At 41.0% G+C, this 23,980-nt stretch overlaps 2 protein-coding genes across 2 annotated transcripts; both read left to right on the top strand.

Annotated features, from left to right (window-relative positions):
- The first annotated feature begins 1,697 nt into the window (after positions 1-1,697).
- Positions 1,698-4,962, top strand: LOC139917510 (zinc finger BED domain-containing protein 4). Its single transcript, XM_071906643.2, has 3 exons — positions 1,698-1,839; positions 2,522-2,608; positions 2,970-4,962. The coding sequence occupies exons 1-3, from the start codon at positions 1,815-1,817 to the stop codon at positions 4,376-4,378; spliced, it is 1,521 nt and encodes a 506-aa protein (XP_071762744.2). The 5' UTR covers positions 1,698-1,814; the 3' UTR covers positions 4,379-4,962.
- Positions 4,963-7,313: 2,351 nt separating this feature from the next.
- On the top strand, positions 7,314-14,742 carry tal1 (T-cell acute lymphocytic leukemia 1). Its single transcript, XM_071906634.2, has 4 exons — positions 7,314-7,421; positions 10,691-11,280; positions 12,655-12,719; positions 14,303-14,742. Exons 1-4 carry the CDS (start codon positions 7,314-7,316, stop codon positions 14,740-14,742), a joined length of 1,203 nt encoding a protein of 400 aa, XP_071762735.2.
- Positions 14,743-23,980: the final 9,238 nt, after the last annotated feature.

Raw genomic sequence — 23,980 nt, 5'->3', positions numbered from 1 at the left:
ATTTTACTTCTTCCTACTCCATTTCAGACATGTAATATTTATTTATTTATGTTGTTTATTGAGAATTTGTTGTATATGTTTACTGTAAATTTTATTGGTTATTCTTGTTTTGTTTACTTACGTATGTATATACTGTATATATATGTACATACATATACATATATTTAACATGTTCGAAATAAATCTATTCTATTGTAGATTACAGGTGGTGGCTGATGTGTATAGCATGCAAATCTAGAGTGTTGTGGGTACATGGTTTGTGTCCTGTTCACCAGAACGCCCCAAGCCACAACAAGATCAGACATGAACTGTTATGCCAGAGTTTGCCAAAGGAAAGAATATCAAGAACACTCTCTCTAGTCAGCAAAACAAAAGATTTATAGGAAGACAGAATAGGAATTGAATATTTTCAGTACAGAAGACAAGGTTTATATTTACCAAACATCTCAGGGTCTGAATTTTGTTGCTACTGACAGAACTTGAAGCAATATCCTAAGTCCTGGTTGTATACTGAACAAAAATATAACAACACTTTTGTTTTTGCTCCCATTTTTCATGAGTTGAAATAAAAGATCTAAGACTTTTTCTATGCACACAAAAGGCTTATTTCTCTCAAATTTTGTTCACAAATTTGTTTAAATCCGTGTTAGTGAGCACTTCTCCTTTGCCAAGATAATCCATCCACCTGACAGGTGTGGCATATCAAGATGCTGATTAAACAACATGATTATTAGAAAAAGTCTTAGATCTTTTATTTCAACTCGTGAAAAATGGGAGCAAAACTAAAAGTGTTGCTTTTATATTTTTGTTCAGTATAGATCCAAACATTAACAGCACAGCTAAACATGAACAGTCTAATGTATGTGTAGTGTATATTCATTTTCAAAGTTACACTCCTGTGACATAGTAAATTGTCTTTGCCCTAGCCCTTTTAAGCCTAGTCCCTTTCGCCCTAGTTATTTAGCCCTAGTCCTTTTAGTCCGTTAGTCCCTTTAGCCCTAGTCTCTTTAGCACTATAGTCCCCTTAGCCATACTCCCTTTAGCTCTAGTCCTTTTAGCCCTATCATGTACCCTATAGTCCCTTTTAGCCGTACTCCCTTTAGCCTAGTCCTTTTAGCCCTGGGCCCGTTAGTAATAGTCCTTTTAGCCCAAGTAATTTCACCCCTTTAAAGATTTGTGCTAAATAATGGTGTAATTATCAGTCTTTTCCATTCATTGTGCGATCGTTTGGCTTCAGAAGACTTGGATTATGCTGCAGAGCTGTATGGAGTCATTTTATGGTAATTTGTTGACCTTTTTGGAACTCTAAAATCCTGCTTTCCACCGACTTATGTCGGTGGAAAGCAGGAAATAATGCAGAGTGTCCCATTACTCTTTATATAGCCGTGAACACTCAAAGGCTTGCACACCCTGAGTTCAAACCTTCTCTACATCATGAAAGTGCATCATGGAAGGTCCTGAAGGCGAGCGGGCCACAGCCTGAGAAGAACTGTGCCATCAGTGGATCTTATGGGCTTCATGGCAGACATTTGTAAATATTAACAAGTGTCCTTGAACGTAAAGAGTGTATATTATGGTACGTCTGACAACAGAACCAGCACTACCAGTTACATCTTTCAAAGCACACCTTCGAGCACACCCACACCTGAACCACACCCAGATGTAGAATCAGACTTCACCAGTCTGTTGAGAGCGGCTGGAGGTGAAACTTCAACAGAGAGGATTCTGCTTCTTTTGCTTTTTCTTCTTTAGTTTTTTCCATTCAGTCATCGCAGCATTTAGTTAAACCGAACAGTAAGGAGAAGCAATCTGAAATGCCTCACAGAGCAAGAGACCGTTGTAAGTACCTTTACTTTAATGAAAAAAACACGTAAAGTGAATATATTGGAACTATTTTTTACTCAGGGATGCAAACAACTTGCTTTTCGGCGAATGTTTTTTCACGTTAATTTGGGTGACTTGTGTGAATCGTCCAGATCCGAAGAGGTTTTTTTTTTTTTTGCGACACACCGATAAGTGAAAGTGAAATTAAATCAGGGAGGGATGGAGAGAGAGAGAGAGAGAGACAGAGAGAGACAGAGAGAGAGAGCGAGAGAGACACACACACACACAGAGAGAGCAAGAGAGAGAGAGACACACACACAGAGAGAGAGAGCGAGAGAGAGAGACACAGAGAGAGAGTTCAACCCAGTTTTTTTATTTTCAGAATTAGAAAAGTATTACTTTTCTAATTCTGAAAATAAAAAACTTTACTAGTTAACATCTGTCTCTCTCTTATTGATCTGAGTATATTAAATAGAATTTCCTATTTATTTAAGCATATGCCTTCGTCACATGGTTATATATTACACTGTCGCATTTTTTTTTTCGACTTCGGGTAGCTCTCTGTTTTTTCACCATACATGTGTTTGCATCCCTGTTTACTATTATTACCACACCTTGTCTAAAAAAATATTAATGATGGTACACAGTTAGTGCAATGTAGCTTTTGTGTTTTTTAACTTATATTTTTGTTGAATAGCGAGGAGCGCAGGTGGTTTCCAGAGGGGAGAAAACCAGGAAAACTCCCTCCAGAGATCCAGACCTGATCAAATCAGGCAGGGAAGAGGTAAGAAAAATCTCTTGCAGTGCTGCACAAAACAAAAAATCTCTGAAAATAGAACTTCGATAAAACAGTTCGAGGGCTTGGAGCCAGAAGGGCGTGACTGGCAGTTTGGGCAATAATGAGATCTATATATCATGAAGAAGCTGTTGAGGAGATCTGTTTCATAGTGTAAGTACGGTATCTCTTTATTTGTACATTTATGTGATGACATTATCATTATCAAAAGATATTTCCAACAGTTGATCAAAGTTAAGTTTGCCAAAATCTCCTTGCACCCTTCAGGCTCCAAGCCCTCGATGTGTTTTTGTACCAAAATGTCCCGAAATTTGAAATCTGTTTGCTTCATGTTTCCTATTTGAAACAGCTGGGAACCAAGAAAAACTCACAACTAAAAGGCTCATGTTGAAGATGATTGTGTCTAATCTGCTGCCTATGGCAATCACAGAAGATGCTAATTTCCAGGCTTTTGTAAAAGCACTTAAACCTACTGCCAACATTCCCGACAAATCTGTGATGCGTTCAGAGCTTCTCACCGTGTACGAGCGAGAGAAAATGGCGGTGAGACGCAGCTTGGCTTCTGCTGATGATGTTGTGCTGACATGCGAGTTGCGACTTTCAAGAGCCGAATACTCCTATCTGACAGTAGGTTGTCATGTTGTTGATAAAAATGGGAAACTCAAGTCCTACATGCTGGAGACTACCTGCCTCTTAAGTGACCAATCAGCAGGCAACATTATAAATCAACTTTCAGCTATCATGGAGGCCTGGGGCATAAAAGAAAAGGTCCACACTGTCGTTACAGCTGGCATGCCACAACTGAAGAAAATGAAAGCAAATTGGACACACATGCCTTGTTTTGCCTACACCTTAAATATGGTATTCAACGATCTTCTGATGTGTGACGATAGCCTCAGGGAGGTTCTCACAAAGTGTCAGGAAATTGTGAGGTTCTTTAAGAACGATTCTGAAGCTGAGCAGAAACTCAGAGAGATTCAAAACCAGCAGAGGCTACAACAGGAGGAGCTGATCATGTACACCGGGGAGGGATGGCTCACTCTGTTACACATGCTAGAGCGACTGGATAAGCAGTACAAGGCAATGCCTATGGTGTTGAATGAAAGAGGTAAGACTCATTTCATTCTCATCGAAAATGATAAAAAGAAAATCCAGAACACCATATCAGCCCTCATACCTCTGAGAGAAGCCACATCCACGATGAAAAAAGAAGGGTTCGACACCATTTCTGTCATCATCCCACTGCTGAAGAAACTTATGGACAACCTCACAGAACAAGCGAAGACAAGGAACAAAGTTGCTGCAATGTTGCTCTCAAAGTGTGAACATCACTTTGGTAAGGACAACATCCCCAAACTGGCTCCCATCACAGCTCTGGACCCAAGGTTCAAAAACCAGCTGGAAGACCAAAATAAAAGGCAGGCAAAAGATAAAATAATTAAAGAGCTCAGTGAGAGTGCAGCAGGGTCTGCTTCCTCTGCTCTTGACCTCGAATGCCTGCTGAGCAACTACATGGCCCATGAACCTCTTCCAGAGGGTGGAAACCCTCTTGCATGGTGGAGATTCACAGGATCGAGGAAATTCGGGGAAATGAGCAAGCTTGCTCTGAAGAAACTTGGCATCGTCTCCACTGCTGTACCGCTAGACAGAGCCTTCTCAAAAGCAGATGATCGGTTCTGCAGCCTCAGCAGCTCCCAGGAGCCAGAAAACATCAACATGATCCTGTTTCTGAACAGCAACTGGGATACAAAGCCTTAGATAAAAACCCATTGCTTCTTATTAGGCCTGTGCATAGAAACTCTGAGATTGTAATACATTTTCTTATAGGAAATACAACTCAAATGGAATAGTAATGACAAATGAGTGTTTTATATATCTTCATCTCATATTAAAATGTGTCACTATGCAAGCAAGTAAACTGAGACTGCCACCCAGTGGTAAAGAGAAACTACTACACTGCCAAGGAAAAGGTCTGAAAATTGTGTCAGTTTGCAGTTGTCATCAATAAATTAATTTATGCATTCATTCAACTTTAACAACATCAACCAGTGATAACACCGTGTTTTGTTTGTATGTTTACTGCATAACCTCACGGTTACGACCATCGGTCCTATTTGGAATATTGTATATTGTGTGTGTGTTTCTCTCTTGTCTGTCCTGTTTTTTCTCCTGTTTTGCCTTAGGGAGTTAGGTTAAGAGTTTGTATTTTTGTTTATTTTTATTTTTGCTAGGGAAGTCAGGTTTGCTGGGTTTAGTTCCATTTTGTTCATTATTTTCAGCAGTGCCCACCCTGAAGTCTTCTGCTCAGATTTCTTTCAATAAATTTCTATGTTGGACTGCCATACTGAATGCTGGTCCTTCTTGGGAGCGGGGAAAGAGGGGGAGTCACACATGTCATGTTATACCTGTACCATGTTATATAGGTTTCCCCTAGGCATGACATTCATATAGTATTAGAAATCTGAAATATTGTAGCTTAACATGAAGAAATGTGTTTATCCTAATGTTGTTTAAAGTATAAAGTCACAAGTACCTTAATTAGGGTTTCAATTTAGACAATACATTGGCATTAACAAACATGTATAACAACATTACTTAATGCAGTTGTTTATTGTGCTTTTAATATGAACTCATCTTTGTTAATGTCACTGTTCATGCTTAATTCATATTAGTAAACACATTAGTCAGCATTAACAAACATGTATAACAACATTAATGCAGTTGTTCATGTGCATTTAACATTAACTAATCTTTGTTAGTGTTGCTAATCATGTTTAATTCATGTTAGTTAATGCATTAGTTAACATTAGTTAGTGAATACTTAATGTAAAGTGTTACCACTACTACTACTGCTACTACTGCTACTACTACTACTACTAGTAGTAGTACTAGCCTACTACTGCTACTACTGCTACGACTACTGCTAATACTACTGCGACTACTGCTATTACTTCTAATACTACTACTACTTGTAATAATAATAATAATAATAATATGTTTTTATTTATTTTTTATTTAACCATTATTTCTCCAGGTTAGCCTCATTGAGATTAAAAATCTCTTTTTCAAGAGGGACCTGGCCAAGAAAAGCAGCACAAAGTTACAGATGCCACAACAAACATCTCATCACATTACAGCATTATACATGATAAACATTCAGCGTCTCATATAAAAGCAATTTAAACTATGGGGAAAAAAAAAAAAGCCACAGGTGTATACATGTATAAAATGTCTCCATAATCTACTGCAGGTAGAAAAGTAGCCGACACAAGCTGAGACAAGAAGAAGAAGAAGAAGAAGAAGAAGAAGAAGAAGAAGAATTTAATTGAAATCTTACATATTTAGAAAGATAAAAAATCCAGCACACATATTGTATATCCTTTTATATAGTGGATTTTTGAGAACTGGATTTTTTCAGAAACTGGTTTGTTGTTTTGATCAGTGAGGTTAAGTTAGCCCACGGCACGCTCACCAGAGAATTAAAAAGCTTTTATTCACATTGCTGGAAACAGTTTAAAAACACCAGCTAACCCACGCTGGCGGCTTCACAAATTGTTTTGTAATTATGACACCTCAGCTGAGGGAGGGGTGGAGCTTCAACTATCTATTGTGGATTCACGGTCATTTCCAAAAAAAATTTTAAAAATCCAAATTCTGATGAAGGTCTGCATGGACTGAAATGTTAGTTAATAGAAGAAATGTGTAGGCTCATGCAACAGCAGTGTGCGGGATTTTTTTTGTTCTATTGATGCCTTCTCTACATTACAACACAGCTGCACAGATTAGATGTGTGTTATCAGAGTTCTTCATAGACTTCAGCAGGAATCTGCTGCATGTGACTGAGCCGGGTGACGCTCCTGCAGCTCAGCCTCCAGCCAGCAGGGGGAGCTGTCAGCACTGCAGCAGAACAGGAGGCTCGCTGGGTTTTTAACTAAACACAAAGAACACGTGATGGATAACATATCCAAATCAAAACCTTGATTTCAAATATGTTACTCCTGAAAATGAGATGTTTAGTTTTTAGTTTTGATAAACAATATAGGAAAGTCGCGCACATCCCGAAACCACTGAAGGCAGGTGCTGGACCCGGAAGTACGTTTCGAGCTCAAAACGTCACTTTGTGGTGCCAATAAAGCAACAAAAGGGAGCTACAGTGTGCGGACTTTCCTTGCTGGATATAGTTTTTAGTTTTGGTCATGTTTTTAGTTTTCAGGCTCTTATTTCATTCTGTTGATGTCACTGTGTTTGAAGTTGTAATTTTGTCATCATTGTTCATTCCTGCTTGTTTTAATTCCTGTTTTGTCTTCCTAAGTTAATTTATTTTTGTTTAAATAGCTAGCTTTCTTTTATTGTACACCCATGTTTTACCTATTTCTCTGGTACTGTAATATCTGAGGACTCCAGGAGGACCGGCCTGCAGCCTGCAGCAGGTTCATATGGATCCTTAATAAACTAATAAACTCTTATTTGAACATGCAGCACAACTACTAGTGCAGGCTCTTGTAATATCAGCCTTGACTACTGCAGCTCCTTACAGGCAGGGCTCCCGGCATGTACGCTCAAACCTCTGCAGATGATCCAGACCGCGGCGGCGCCTCTGGTCTTCAACCGGCCCAAAACAGCACATGTCACTCCGCTGTTCATATCCCTCCACTGGCTCCCAGTCGCTGCCCGCATCAAGTTCAAGTCCTTGATGCTCGCCTACAAAGCAGCAACCAGAACGGCTCCGACCTACCTGAACTCCCTCATTCAGGTCTACGCTCCCTCCCGCCCGCCACGCTCTGCCGAGGAGCGGCGCCTGGTGCTGCCGCCACAACACGGCCCTAAGTCTCTATCCAGACTCTTCTTCTGTGGTTCCTCGGTGGTGGAACGAGTTACCAAACTCCATTCGATCTGCAGAGTCCCTCTCGATCTTTAAGAAAAGGCTAAAGACCCAGCTCTTTAGTGAACACCTTCTCACCTGATGGACTGTGTAATTGCTAAAAAAAATAAAAAACTCTTTATCTGCCTCTCTGCCTTGTGGCTCCTCTGTCCTGTCGGACCAGAGCTTAGCTTCATGGCTCTTACTCTCGTTGTTCTCTCCTGACTAGATCCTTGCTTGTGTTGTATTAAACTCTCATGTGTACGTCGCTTTGGATAAAAGCGTCTGCCAAATGGGAAATTGTAATTGTAATTGTTATCCAGAGACTTACAGTGACCGGGCAGGTTGACGGCTCAGTGTCTTGCTCAGTGGCACTTCAGCAGGAAACAGCAGCTGGGGGCTGGAGATAAAAAAAAAACAGAGATGAAACTTTATTGGTCGAAATTGAGTCGCTGCTGCAGCAAGCAGCAATAAGATACAGCAGGGGAAAGAAAACTAGAACATAAGCACGCAAACAGAATGTAAAATAGGCATTGAGATTCACTGTGAACGAAAAGTGCAGTGCAAATAAAACACATTATTATTATTATTAAAAACAGCAGAGACAATAATAAAAATACAAAATAATAAAAACAAAAGCATTAAAATAGAGTAAAACAGTTTGGGCATCATGTAAACATAATGCTGCTGAGAGAAATATGTGCAGAGGAAAACCAGCGCAGCCTGCTGTCCTTACCCACAATACATCTGGTTTTCTTATATATTTGAGAAAAAATATAAAAGTCAAAATAAAACAAAACTGCACTGATCTTTACTTCATGTTTTTTTTGTTTTTTTTGTTGGCTCTTTGTGATGAAAAGTGAAAGTCAGAGTTCAGATAAACTCCAACGGTCTGAGGCAGCGTGCAGCTCTCTGATAAACCTGCTTCCTCCCTTCCTACCTTGTTTCCTTCCTCCCTTGTTCCCTTGCTATTTCCTTGCTCCCTTTCTACCTTGTTCCCTTCCCTCCTGCTCCTCTACCTTCCTCCTCTCCTCCCTCACTCTCTGCCTCCCTTCTTCTCTTCCTCCTTTGCACCATCCCTCCTTTCCTCTTTTGCTACCTTCCCTCCTTCCTCCCTTGCAACCCTCCTCTGTTCACCCCTTGCTTCCTTCCCCCTTCTTTCCTTCCTCCCTTCTCCTCTTGCTCCCTCGCTCCATTCCTCCCTTTTCTCCTTACTCTATTCCTCCTTTGCTCCCTTCCATCTCTCCTCCCCTGTTCCCTTCCTCCTTCACTCCCTTGTTCCCTTCCCATAATAAAACAGTGGAAGCAGTTTCCTTTGCTGCTGCAGAGGCAACATTGAGGAAATGAATGTAAAACAGAAAGGAGAAGAACTGAGGCTGACTGATGTGGGAAATACATTTATTTTTATTTTATTCTTTTATTTGTATTTATTTAAGTGTTGAGGTGGCAGACAGAACGTGTTTGAGGTTCCACGTTCTCACCTCACCCACATTTTTTTGCACTTTTCTGTCACTTGAACTGTAAATAATATTTTTCTTGCATCTGTGAGCCTCAGTTTCAGACATTCAAACATTACTGTTTTACATCACATGATTACATAATTGTCTCTGTTGCTCTTACCCAGTCTCTTGTTGGATTAACCTCTAATGAATAAATATAAACTATTCCTCCCACTGGAGACACCTGGACCGCTCTGGACCCCTCTGGACCCCTGCAGGTCCCCAGACCGCCTATTGGAAACCACTGAATTAGTTATGTGTGTGTGACTGCAGGGTGATGAGGCTGGGAACTGAAGAAGAGCCAGCATCTCACACTCACACACACACACACACACACACACACACACACACACGCACACACACCTCTCATTCAGACACGCCCCCTCGGTCCTGTGGGACCTGCCGTCTGATTGGCTGAGATGCTTATCAGTCTTACACTCCAAGCCCACTCATCATTAGTTTATTTAGCATTGTATGTTATTGTGAGATTGAGTATTGAATTACAGATCAGTCATCCTCATACATGCTGTGACTGAACTAAATTAAAGAGTGAAATTAAATGATTCCTCATTTTACTGGGGAACCCCAGGAACCCCCTCATGGACCCCTGGAGGTCCCCAGACCCTAGTTTGGGAAACACTGGGTGGGGCTATTAACAGATCAGACAATTTCTCAAGGGACAACTTAAAGCTCCACATGAAAACACTTAAAGCGTCTTATCAGCTGACATCTTCAAAAGTCCACACACTGCAAAAATACATTCCACATGTACTTGTGTATATTTGGAGATGAGCTTCAAAATACAAAAATGTATTTGTAGGCTAGATGTGGATGATTTTCATGTTTAAATAGATTCTGGACACTGGGAATCCATTCGCCTCACTCAGAACATATTCTGATTAAATTAAATTTCCATGTACAAATACTTTTTTTTTGACAGTTTAGTTATATTTTGAAAAATATCTCTACACATTCTTAAGTATATGTGTGAAACATATTTGGATGTAGAATATGAACACCAAACCATGACTGCATCCAAACCCACTGCTGATGAATGTAGTCGAGAACAAAACGAAAATGATAGTGTATAAATAATGGATAGGAAATCAATAAAGAGTTTAATCTAATCAATCAAACCCAAACGAGGTGGGTGAGTGAGGTCAACAGGGGGCGCTCTGCTCCAAACTCCGGACTGTGCCTTTAAAATAAAGCTGTAGAGAAAACTCACTGAAACTAAACCACAATGTTAACGGGACTGAAACTGCTGAACAATCTGTGAGTCTAATATTTAGTCCTCAAATCTTATTTCCTTAAAACAAGTGAAAAAATCAGGTTGAGGTAATTCCACTTGTTTCCAGTACTTTACTTGTTTCAGGACTTTTTATTTTAAACAAGTGTCACTGTCTTGAAACAAAGCAGAATACGGCAGATCACTGCAGTAGTGCAAAATGAGACTCAATTCAATTGTTTGAACTAATTTGCATTGGAAACAAGTGAATTTATCTCTCAACACTGGCGGATCTTTACATGTTTTAAGAAGAATTTGGAAGGGAGCGAAGGAGGAATTTAAGATTCCATACAGATGAAATGACTTGAGAAGACTCCATAGGCTACAGACGAAATGACTTGTTGAGATGGATCATTTCTTCAGTGCATTTATGACATTAGATGAAACAGTTGATGTAAAATGACTGAAGTGTTGTTTTCCAGGTGAAGTCTGACCGCGTCACCGCGTTTACGCACAAAGGAAAGGAGGAGAAGAAGAGGATGGAGAAAACTATTATAGAGGAGTTTGGGTCCCTGAAGGAACCCGGGCCCCTGGGTGCATCCGGGGGGAGAGGGGGAAGGAGGGGGGGGTACAGGCCTCCGGGACACGACACCCAGACCTGCAGGACGGGTCGTGTCGGCGGGGAGGAGGCGGGGGCGACACCGGAAAACACGACGCCTGGAGAGGGGGAGCCCCAGCGGGAGGAGGGGCCCCCGCTGGTCCCTGGGGTGCCGCTTGATGGGACATCCCTTAACGGGACTGTGCTGCTTAATGGGACTGTCATCCTTGATGGGGTCGCCATGGAAACGGCGCATCACGACAGAGAGCCGCCAACGGGTATAAGAGGCGGGCGGGACGCGGCGGAGAAGGCACTCAGGCTCCGCACCGCCGCGCCGAACAGACCGAGCGCCCCGCTGCCCGCTGCCCCGGAGCCGCTGAGCCAAACCCGCATGCTGCTGAGTCCGTCCGCGTTCCCGCTGTCTGCCCGCACCATGCTGTACGAGACCGCGCATCCTCTCGCCACCTTAAACAGGTAAGAGAAAAAAATCACTATGATGTTATATAGCCTATGGTTATAATATTCCTATGGTATTCTTATAATATTCATACTTATAGGCCTAGTGTGTCTGACTCAATAGTGAGTTTATAGTGACCTTATCGTATTTTACAGTATATTTTAATCTCTTTTTCTATACTAAAATATTGACCTATTTTGTTGTGACATTTTGGAAAAAATGTAAAATGTAGGCCTATTCTAAAATGTATTATAGGATTACTATAGGCCTAGCTGATGTTCGTAAGGAGTATCTTTTAACTGTGAGGTTGTTTTATCCTGACAAATATCATAACAGATATTCATGTAAGTCTGTTAAAATTCAGTGAAATTCAGTGAAATCTGTGTTATCAGTGACTGCAGCCTAAAGCTGCATCTGTCTGTTATATTGATTAGGAACAGACGGTCAGTATTCTGATCTGTAACAGGTCATGACCATTTTTTTTCTATTTATCGGTGACCCAAAGCTCTGCTGGGGAAAATATTTATAAGGTTAAAATGTTAGAACAACCTGCTGCAGGTTTTCAGTCTGTAAATTAATATTTAAACTGTATTCAGTGATTCAGTGGAGGCTGAAACCACACCACTGTGTTCACATGCTGTTTACTGGCAGAACAGTTAAACACCTTGTGAAGCGATAGAAACAGGTCTATGAGGTAAATTAATCATGCGGCCTATAGGTATGAACCTGATGTGAGTAATATGAAGATATGGTATTTTTTAGGGGAAATAGCTTTTCTGAAGATACAGTTGATTTTTATTTCTGTTGGTGGTTGTTTATAGAGGTCACAGTTTACCATCCTTTTGTATTTAACGTGACAGCACTGATAATATACTGTATATGCATTTTGGAAAAAAAAAATCCCGTATGACAGTTGTTACGTCAGATGTGAACATTTTAATTCATAGGTTAATAGTTTTTTCTCACGTGAATTCTTTTTTCACGTGTTCACCTGCCATTACAATATTTCACGTGAAAACTGAATTTACATGCAAAGAGGCAATTCACAGGTAAAAACGTCATGGGGAATTACACGTTCACATATAAAAACCAACATGTGTCCAAAAAGCACATGTGCTTCTCGGATTTTGCATTTTTTGACACTGGTAAAAAAAAAGACTAACTCTAAAGTTTTGTTTTGAGGAAGAAGAAAAGACACAAAACTGAAATGTTACTAATGTCCTTTTTACCACTGTATTATGTTTCTACTGTCAGTCTGCTGTCTATGTAGACTGATATGTATATTTTCTATCTATATATATACTGATATGTATATATACTGTATATATGTACTGATATGGACATATATAGTCTATATATTAATGTGTGTGTGTGTGTGTGTGTGTCTGCAGCGGAGCAGACCGGTGTGTCATGATGAAACGAAGACCGACGCCGTACGAGGTCGACCTCAACGACGGTATGAACAGTTTACAGCTTTAAACCAGATTAGACTAGATCTAGACTACATCATCTAGACTAAATCCAACATCCAGACTACATCCAAACATCTAGACTACATCCAACATCCAGACTACATCCAAACATCCAGACTACATCCAACATCCAGACTACATCATCTAGACTACATCCAAACATCTAGACTACATCCAAACATCTAGACTACATCCAATATCCAGACTACATCCAAACATCCAGACTACATCCAACATCCAGACTACATCATCTAGACTCCATCCAAACATCTAGACTACATCCAATATCCAGACTACATCCAAACATCCAGACTACATCCAACATCCAGACTACATCATCTAGACTACATCCAAATATCCAGACTACATCCAACATCCAGACTACATCATCTAGACTACATCCAAACATCTAGACTACATCCAACATCCAGACTACATCCAAACATCCAGACTACATCCAACATCCAGACTACATCATCTAGACTACATCCAAACATCTAGACTACATCCAACATCCAGACTACATCATCTAGACTACATCCAAACATCCAGACTACATCCAACATCCAGACTACATCATCTAGACTACATCCAAACATCTAGACTACATCCAACATCCAGACTACATCATCTAGACTACATCCAAACATCTAGACTACATCCAAACATCTAGACTACATCCAATATCCAGACTACATCCAAACATCCAGACTACATCCAACATCCAGACTACATCATCTAGACTACATCCAAACATCTAGACTACATCCAATATCCAGACTACATCCAAACATCCAGACTACATCCAACATCCAGACTACATCATCTAGACTACATCCAAATATCCAGACTACATCCAACATCCAGACTACATCATCTAGACTACATCCAAACATCTAGACTACATCCAACATCCAGACTACATCATCTAGACTACATCCAAACATCTAGACTACATCCAATATCCAGACTACATCCAAACATCCAGACTACATCCAACATCTAGACTACATCCAAACATCCAGACTACATCATCTAGACTACATCCAACATCCAGACTACATCATCTAGACTACATCCAATATCCAGACTACATCCAAACATCCAGACTACATCCAAACATCCAGACTACATCCAACAGAGACAGGGGTTGCAAATTAGCCGTGGCTAAAAACCTGTATGCATGGCATCTATTTTGTATTTTATATCCTATATGAAACAATGTTTTATGCATTTCTCCCTGTTAAATAAACAAGTAAAAAAAAAAAAACATCCAGACTACATCCAAACATCCAGACTACATCCAAACATCCAGACTACATCATCTAGACTACATCCAAAACATCTAGACTACATCCAACATCCAGACTACATCATCTAGACTACATCCAAACATCTAGACTACATCCAACATCCAGACTACATCCAAACATCTAGACTACATCCAACCTCCAGACTACATCCAAACATCTAGACTACATCCAACCTCCAGACAGTTTGGTCTTTCTCAGACCCGGCTGACTCGCCCAGTGTGTCTAACTTCCCTCTCTCTCCTCGCTCCCCTCAGGTCCCCGACCCAGGATCGTACGCCGAATCTTCACCAACAGCCGGGAGCGCTGGCGGCAGCAGAACGTCAACGGAGCGTTCGCCGAGCTGCGGAGGCTCATCCCCACCCACCCGCCCGACAAGAAGCTCAGCAAGAACGAGATCCTGAGACTGGCCATGAGATACATCGACTTCCTGGACAAGCTGCTGGGGGACCAGGACCTGATGGCCGGGGCCGGGGCCGGGGCCGGGGCCGGGGGGCCGAGGGTCCGCTGGGGCCGGGAGGAGCGTCCGTACGGGGAGGAGGGCCTGCGGGGGGCGCCGTCGCCCGACTCCAGCTGTGGCAGTCTGCCGGACGGCGAGGACAGCCCCGACAGCTCCACGGACTACCAGGACTCGTGTGGAGAGCCCGGCCGCCCGCAGCACCGCCGCCTGGCGGCACACAACCACAACCACAGGTGATCCGCCATGTTGGCTCCAGAGAGACCAGCAGGGAGGAAGAGGAGGATGACAGAACGAGAGAAGATGTGGTTGAGTTGGACTGTTCCTGGACCCGTCCAGCATGTGGAAACATCATAATTCTAGTTTTGGTGATTTTAATTTTCTAACTTCAATTGAAGAATTAAATGCTCCACAATAAAGGCTTTGCAGCTGAGTTACCAACCGGCTCCCAGCCAGCTGAGTCTCCATGATGGAGGAACACCAGAGAACTGTCTGTTAGTTAATAAAGTGTAAATCTGTAGCAAGCAGCTAGAAACAGAGCTAGCTGATGCAGCACTGATGTTAATGTGAACATGCTAACGCTAGCTGCTACTAGATACGTTAGCTAGTGTGCTAATCAGATGTGTTAACACGTTCAAAACCAAGGCTGATTCTCTTAAGTCCTGAGTATTTGACATTCAGGTGATGGAGGTTTTCAGCTGACAGCAGCACGCTGAACTTGCTGTTGTTGCTCTCTGGTTTCTGTCCTGGTTTCTGTCCTGGTTTCTGTCCTGGTTTCTGTCCTGGCTTCTGTCCTGGTTTCTGTCCTGGTTTCTGTCCTGGCTTCTGTCCTGGCTTCTGTCCTGGCTTCTGTCCTGGTTTCTGTCCTGGCTTCTGTCCTGGTTTCTGTCCAGGTTTCTGTCCTGGCTTCTGTCCTGGCTTCTGTCCTGGCTTCTGTCCTGGCTTCTGTCCTGGCTCCTGCTGCTGTTGTAAGCAGCTGATGGACTGGAAACCGCCTGTAAGGATGAAGAAGAGATAAAGCTCCTAATCCCTCAGCAGGGGAACGAGGAAACATGGTGCAAACATGGAAGCTTTCCTCTCTGGACCTGACGGACGATACGAGACGACTCGATGGTCTCAGCACGTTTACATTTCTGAGTCTGAGGCAGCAGGATGTTTTTCTGACTGATATTTAGATGCTGAGACTCAGAACAGAGAGGAGCAGACGTGTGTTAGTTAATGTGATATTCACATTTACCATCGTAGTAATTACAATTACAACATGAATGTAAACATTTTAGATAGCAAACAAATGAATGCACACACAACCAACACATTAGACACACACACACACACACACACACACACACACACACACACAACCAACACATTAGACACACACATACACACACACACACACACACACACACACACACACACACGTTTGAATGAGCAATGACATTTTTGTATATTGTATATAAAGGTTTGTCCATCTGTGAAACTGAGCCTGTTGATCTGCTGTTTACATCTTTTATTCTTTTCTATCTGCATCTGTCTCTGCTTTCTGTTGCCATGTCTGTATGACAGATAACCCATATATATATTTATGGGTATTATATATATTTTTGTCAGGTTGTTTGACATGAAGGCCTTCTGCTGTTGGAGCAGACTAACCAGTAACCAGATTTGGTATCTTTAACTCTCTGATGTTTTACAGAAATCAGTATTTTATTGTGATATCTGGCAGAAATGTCTTTGTTGTAAGTTGATTATGAATATACCTATAACGCAGAAATATATCTGATGTAATTTTGTTAAACCAATGGATGAATAAAAAATGAAAGCAATTCTTCACTGTGTGCTGCGGCAATTTATTTGTAAATAATAATTTGTATTCTAATAATTATAATATTAATGCATTAAATGCATGGTAAAATATATATATATATATATATATATATATATATATGTATATATATATATCAACAATGCAATTTAATTAAAGAGGGAAGAAGTACAGAACATTAGTAGCTATTGGCTATTGTAAAGATCTGAAATACTCTGATGGTTATATAACAGTTCCATGATTTACTTGGTTACTGAATTATATTCAGTATACTGTTGATCAAGATTTATCTCATTATCATTAGATCATAAAACATGCATTTTTAAAGCATGACTTTCTACACATTTGCCAAAATCAAGTGAAGAAATCAGGCAAAAAAGTTTGAGCAACCCTGGCCTCTCTGGGCTTCCGTACCGCAGCGCTCCATGTTGTCTTCTCTGTAAATCCAACATGTGGGAGTCTCTGCGTCTGGTGACCTTTGACCTGCGCAGATTGAAAGAGCTGAAAGAGATCTGAGGTGTTTACATGCTCTAATATATCACATGACTGAGTGTTAACCTGAGGATGCTCACTCCGATTATGACTTTACTCCCATTAAGATAATCAAAAGATGTTTACATGACAGTTTCAAAAATAATAATCAATAATCAAGAGTATTGAATTAAGACTGAATTAAAAGTATGTAGATTAACAAACTACCTTCAAAATGATTGAGACTTGAACTGTTTCTCTTTACTGAATCAAATATGACACGTTACATTTTGTCGGCTTGTGTAGATAAAAGCGCTGATGCTAAGAATTATGGGTAATGTAGTCTCACCACATTTAGCTCAAACGAACAGCGGCATACTTCCCTTTTCTTATTACCAATCAAATTAAGATGCAAAAGAAATAAAAAATAGTTTTATCCTTTAGCATGAACTATCTCTTGTATACAGTGGGTGATGCCATGGGTGGGTCCATCACTGTGAAGAACCATTTTCGGCACCTTTATTTTTCTGTGTGTATTTATGTGTATTTTCTGTGTGTATATTTTTCTGTTTATTTTTCTGGATGTTTCCATTTGTCATGGCATGTAAACGCCTCAGTCAGGTTTTGAACCATCTAAAAGCTGTAATCCAAATTTTGCCTGAAGCTGATTCCTCCCTGTTGGTGTGCATGTAAACACACTCAGTGTTGCTTCTTCTTTTATGGTTTTGACTCCAGGGATCCCCCCCCTCCCCCCCCCCCCCCTCCCCCCAGAGAGTCTTCACTGAGCCCTTTCCCACCACTCAGACAGGCAGTAATGAGCAGAGATGCAGCAGATAGGGAGTGTTTAGTGTTTATGGGGTCAGAGGGGCGGGGCCAGTCACTCTAACAAGCCAATGATGAGTGGGCATGGAGCTGATGACTGATAAGCATCTCAGCCAATCAGACGGCCCTGAGAGAGACGGCAGGTCCCACAGGAGCGAGGGGGCGTGTCTGAGTGAGAGGGGTGTGTGTGTGTGTGTGTGTGTGTGTGTGTGTGTGTGTGTGTGAGATGCCGGCTCATCTTCAGTTCTCAGCCTCATCACCCTGCAGTCACACACACAGATAACTAGAGCTTTAATTCAGTGGTTTCCAATAGGAGGTCCAGAGGGGGTTCGGGGGGGTCCCAGAAAAAAACATTAATTTCAGTAATATTTCACTGCAGGTTAGAATGAGGAATAAAGATTTCTTCACGTTTCACTCTCCTCAGACAGCTTCAGTCTAAACAACTGAGACCAAACAGCTTAAAGCAACAAACTACAGTTTGTCACAGCTAATACTACTGCTACTGCTACTACTACTAGTTTATTTAATAGTTTTATATTGTTTACCTTCATAGTTTTTTATTCTATGTATATTGCCTTATATCTTTCTGCACTATTTTTTATAACTTTATTACCTTCCCTGTACTTGTTCTGCCATTGTAGTGTACATTGCTGCTGTGACTCCCGAATTTCCCCTAGGGATCAATAAAGTGCATCTTATCTTATTTTACTACTGCTACTGCTAGTAGTAGTACTACTACTACTACTACTACTACTACTACTACTACTACTGCTGCTAATACTACTTATACAACCTTATATCACATTATATTAAAAATATTTTTTTAAGTCAGTTGTTAAAACTTAGTTTTATCAACTTGTTTCTGTCTTCATGTCTTTTATCTTGTTTTAATGTTTTTACTTTCTGGTCTCGTCGTTTTATCTTGTGATTCCTGCTGCTCTTTTTTTGCTCTAATAGTTTTATGATGTTTGCTTTTATTCAGTTTTTAAAACACTTCTCAAAAATCTATTTTACCCTTTAATTAACTACACAACCAATTTCCCATTTACCCTGAAGCTCTCTCTCTCAACTCTCTCTCTCTCTCTCTCCCTCTCTCAGGAGCCTCTTTAAACAATGACAGGACGATTTCACACCGATAAGACGAGAGAGTGAAAGGATTCAATTATCCAATTAACCCCCCCTCTCTACTCTCTCTCCTTATCTCTCTCTCATCCCTCGTTCCCTCCCTCTGTTTTGATTTGATCGCCCACCAGGGAGTCATGTAGCAGAGAGGAGGAGCAGCGACGCTATCTGACCTCCTCATCACCTCTTCATCATCTCCTCCTCCTCACAGAGAGAGAGAGAGATAAAAGAGAGACTTGTTTCTACATCATTAGAATTAATTGACTTAAATTGTAATTGAATGTTTCCTTATTCTATTTCTGCTGCTAAAACTGATATTTACTGATTTCCGTTGAATTTTTACCTTTAATCTGTTAACATTATTATAATATTCCCACTGATACACTGGTTCACTTTGGCAGCAGTTTTCTGTTCTGTCCTGATAAAGAAACGGACTGAAACAGAGAGATAAGGGGGCGTGTCGCTTTGGATGCAGTGTTTCCCCCCTCTCTCTCTCTCTCTCTCTCTCTCTCTCTCACACACACACACACACACACGTCCCTGGGGTGCAGGGGGGCGTGGCCAATGGCCTTCAAGCCTCCATTCTCTCTGTTTCTCTCACCAGGTTTGTCATTTTCATTCTCACAGCATTCAGTCCCCTCTCTCTCTCTGCTTCTTTCTCTCTCTCTCTCTATCACACACATACTAATATTGCCAACATCAAAATTCAAGTGTAATGAAAACAAACATGAAACTAAATATGAAATGGTATAATGGTAAAAGGAAAATTATTAAATAAAGATTACTATTAAATAAATATAATCTTATAAAATAATATATGATATACAATATATAATCTCTCTCTGCAGTTGTGTTGGTGTCAGGTGAAGTTCTGCTAAAGCAACTAAATACAACTGAATAAAACAACTTGTCTCATCCTGTAATAATAAATATTTCCTCCACTAGCTTGTTAAAGGATAAGGCCGGTGTTTTTTAATGCATTTCTTACCGTCAACAAATCCTATGAAAATAACAAAATCAGCAATGCGTTTGCTCTCCTCCCGTTACTTTCTGAATTCCCACGTTCCCTTTTTAGCCGTCAACCTGGAAGTCATTGGCTCCAATTGTAAGCTAAAAACATTTAAATGCAGCTCACAAAGACATCGTTTACATTATAAAAATCTCTAACTGTTACCATGAAAAGTCAGACTGTTGTAGTTATTACCAAATCAAATTCAAATGGGAACAAATTCTTCATTACGCCGGGGACTATTTTCTGTGCTACGGAACTACTTTCCCGAGACGGAAAACGTGTTTACGGTCGGCTTATTAAGTCGTTTGAGGAAAAACTCGTCCGGCCCGGTGCATCGTGATGATGAAATATGCTGCAGAGCAGCAGCATGGCTCTGTGACGGGGTTTAATAGTTTTTAATACAGTGGAGTTCTATGGCTGCTGGGACATGAGGCTGCACTGGGACCGCTACATGGACCAGACTTGTTGGCAAAACAAATTCATTGCTGATTTTGTTATTTTCATAGGATTTGTTGACGGTAAGAAATGCATTAAAAAACACCCTGATCCTTTAATGATGGTTTCACTGCACAGTGACTTGATCAGTATTGATCACTGATCAGTATCTGTGTGTTACAGAGACACTGAGCTCTCTCTCTCTCTCTCTCCTCTGTCTCTCTCTGTTCTGACCTCAGAGCCTCAGTCTAAACCAGGGTTATTATTATCATAAATACAAATGAGATGAGAAATAAAGATGAAAACTAGGCGTCATAAGAAATTAAAAAAAAATTAAATAAAAATAAAAATGAGACTGTGAAAAAACGAATACAACTAAAACTCACTCGTCTAGTTGTAAAACCAACAAAAACTAAATAAAATCAAATAATCAAAACAAAATCAAAACTAGCTATAGCCAACTAGTTTGCGAACATGGGGGCGTGTCTGTGATCGAGGCCACGCCCCCTTACTCAAACCCAACCTGTCTCTCTGCTGCAGTACATGCTGGTCTCTCTCCTGCTCCTGCAGTGCATTCTGGTCTCTCTCCTGCTCCTGCAGTGCATTCTGGTCTCTCTCCTGCTCCTGCAGTGCATGCTGGTCTCTCTCCTGCTCCTGTGGTGGAGAAACTGGTCTCTCTCCTCTTCTACGATGGATTTCTCCCTGTATGATTGTTGAACGTCTCTCGGTGCAAAATGGCGGCTCTAGAAAGAAGCCCTCGCTCTTTGATTCTGAGGGACTGACACCAAAACCTGACGTTTACCGCTGAGGTTTTACATCCTGAAACATTTTCTCATATCAAACTGGAAATATCTGGAGGTGACGTCACCTCGTCTATGATTGGCCGGTTATCCACCAAGAAGAAACACAACTACTGGATGGAGCCAGAGATGAAAAGTACATCAGCAGTAGCTGTTTTACATGGTAAAGTGTTTAGGGGGATTTTCAGTGTGTGATGCTAGGAAGCTTCTGCTTGAGAGAAATATACAGTATGTCCTAAAATACAAATATCATCTGCAGATTGATCACTTCAAAACAGAGATGTGACCAAGTCAACTTCGCTCGAGTCCCAAGTCAGTCTCAAGTCTTGAGGCACAAGTCCCAAGTCTAAATGTAGATTACCAAGTCAAGTCCAAGTCAAGTCCAAGTCATTAATGTCAAGTCTCAAGTCTAAATGTAGAACAGCAAGTCAAGTCAGAACAAATCAAGAGTCCAGTATCAATTTAATATCTTAAAGAAAACTAAATATCTAGGACTTTTCAATGCAATATGGTTTTAACAGGATAAAAACTTGGTAAGAGCATCATGAGTTTGATTTCTAGAATCAGTTTCAACTTCAATAAATTCAATCATTCCATACAAATTCAGAAAACAGAATTTAAATTCAGTCGTCCGCTGGAACAAATCTCATCACTTTCAATCTAAGTCATTTACACAAACACAAGATCTCAAGTCAAGACTTTAGAAACCTTTTCAAGTCATCAAAGTACAAGTCAGAGTCAAGTCCCAAGTCACCAGAACCCAAGTCAAGTCAAGTCTCAAGTCTTCTCTTCATGCAGCAAGTCAAGACTCAAGTCTTAAAATTGTGACTCGAGGCGAAGTCATGTGACTCGAGTCCCACCTCTGGTGAGTGTTTACAGTGGTAACTTTTTTTTTTTTTTAACCACACAGCAGTGTCTCTCTCATTAGGACAAATTTCTCCTAAGGGAGACAATAAAAAGTAAACCTGAACCTGACATGTCCTAAAATAGAAATGTGATCTGCAGATCGATCACACACCCACACACACACACACACACACACCCACACACACACACACACACACACCCACACACACACACACACACAGAGCTGGACAGTGTTGACTCATGCTGTGATTGTCTGAGCAGGTTAAACATTAACAACACAGTTACTGACAGACAGACAGGAACAGACAGCAACAGACAGGAGGCAGAACACAGCAGATCCTCTCTCTTCTCTGTTTAAAGACTCAAGTCAGGATCAGGATCTCCTCTCGACTTCTAACTTTTTCACTTTTGAGATTTCTTGCATATTTTCAGATCAGAAAACAGAAGATGGGGAAAGTTTCCACGGTGATTTCCTGGTTGTTGCTGACCGGAGGAACGGCGAGCGCTCAGGCAGGTAGGAGCTCTGCTGCTGGGAGGGTTTCATCCTCCGGTCACTCTGCAGACGTAATGTAGAAACACAAGGTAACGCTTCACATTACAGGCCATTAATTATGTAGTAATGACTGGAAATAATAAGTAATATCCAAGTAAAATAGACGTAATAACTAGTTACTGCTTTAGAATGACTGATAATTACTGAGGAATATACAAGTAAAAAAGCTGCTTTAATCAGTAACTGTATTAGATGAGTAACCACACACTTTTGTTTGTTTGTTTGTGAAAAGCTGCTTATCATTATTATTATTATTATTGTTATTATTATTACTGAGAAACAGAATCTAGAGCGGATGGGAAATGTCAGTATGTATGTCATGTAATGAGTTTTTCTAAATGATGACTGCAGGTTGTGTTTTATAAGTTCTGGTCGGCCTGCAGTTTTAATTTACTGAGGCTGTTCGGCTCATTAACCATCAGAATTATTATTTTTTAACTTATATAACCAACCAGCTGCCTGCTGGTGGAACTGACACTTTATCCACATTTCTCAAATACTTCCACAGTATTATTGTGTAGTTATAAACTACTGTGTGTGTGTGTGTGTGTGTGTGTGTGTGTGTGTGTGTTTGTATGTGTGTGTGTGTGTGTGTGTGTGTGTATGTGTATGTGTGTGTGTGTGTGTGTGTGCCTCAGCCCGGCTGCAGGACGAGCGCCTGCTGCCTCAGTGGCTGACCGGCATCATCGCCGTCAGTGTGTTCCTCTTCCTCGTCTTCATCGCCTTCCTGGTCAACAAGGCCTGGTGTGACAAGTCCAGGTGGGAAGAAACAAACAAACAAACAAACAAACAAACAAATAATTATTTAAACAACAGGACAGCAGGTAACTAAACTGCCAGGATTTCCATACATGAACTGACATGAACAAATTATTTTACATATTTACAATATTAGATTACATTAAATGAAACTGTAACGATCCTTGTGGGGAAATTGGGAGATCACAGCAGAGAGAATAGATAAAGATTAAAAAAAGACAAAGTTGTATCTTATTATAATATAATCAGACCTGGTCAGAAGCTGCAGGTCCGTCTGTCTGGAAACATCAGCGCAGGACTTCCTGTTCGACTCTCTGATCTCGGAGAATTTGATTGTTTTCTGAACTGTCGCAGCCCGCGGAGCGCTGAGGACGCCGACTACGCCGTGAGCAACGGAGCGGCCTACGACCGCAGCGTGGACGCAGACAGGTAGGACAGCGGTTCTCAACGTGGGGTCCGGGGACCACCAGGGGTCCTAGAGGGGGTTCCAGGGGGTCCCCAGCAAACTGATGAATTGTTAAACTTCAGCATTATTTAATTTTAAAAAAGTGAACACAGTTAGAGAATGCAGCAGAATGACTTCTGATCAGTTTCTCTGTTATCTCTCTACCTGCAACACAGACAGTCAGGGAGTTCTGGACTAAATCATCTGACAATAAAAATATTCTCAGATTTAGGTTCAAGAGACTAAATCTCATCAAATGGGGGTCCTTGAATGTGGACACATTTAGGGTCCTTGATATGAAAAAGGTTGAGAATCACTGGGGCAGGACATCAGCTCCAGAGGTTAGACAGGTTCAGTCTGCAGGTAT

Source organism: Centroberyx gerrardi, chromosome 9, assembly GCF_048128805.1.
Source record: "Centroberyx gerrardi isolate f3 chromosome 9, fCenGer3.hap1.cur.20231027, whole genome shotgun sequence".
NCBI classification, from domain to species: domain Eukaryota; kingdom Metazoa; phylum Chordata; class Actinopteri; order Beryciformes; family Berycidae; genus Centroberyx; species Centroberyx gerrardi.
Note: the sequence above shows the minus strand (reverse complement) of the source record. Positions and strands in the feature narration are given on the sequence as shown.

What these genes read in the sequence shown, in the direction of transcription:
- LOC139917510 (XM_071906643.2), top strand. Translation starts at nt 1,815, where the DNA reads ATGCCTCACAGAGCAAGAGACCGTT. An exon ending in TCACAGAGCAAGAGACCGTT is followed by an intron (nt 1,840 to 2,521) that starts GTAAGTACCTTT and finishes TTTGTTGAATAG; the next exon opens with CGAGGAGCGCAGGTGGTTTC. An exon ending in TCAAATCAGGCAGGGAAGAG is followed by an intron (nt 2,609 to 2,969) that starts GTAAGAAAAATC and finishes TATTTGAAACAG; the next exon opens with CTGGGAACCAAGAAAAACTC.
- tal1 (XM_071906634.2), top strand. Translation starts at nt 7,314, where the DNA reads ATGCTCGCCTACAAAGCAGCAACCAGAACGGCTCCGACCTACCTGAAC. An exon ending in CTGCCGAGGAGCGGCGCCTG is followed by an intron (nt 7,422 to 10,690) that starts GTGCTGCCGCCA and finishes GTTGTTTTCCAG; the next exon opens with GTGAAGTCTGACCGCGTCAC. An exon ending in CGAGGTCGACCTCAACGACG is followed by an intron (nt 12,720 to 14,302) that starts GTATGAACAGTT and finishes CGCTCCCCTCAG; the next exon opens with GTCCCCGACCCAGGATCGTA.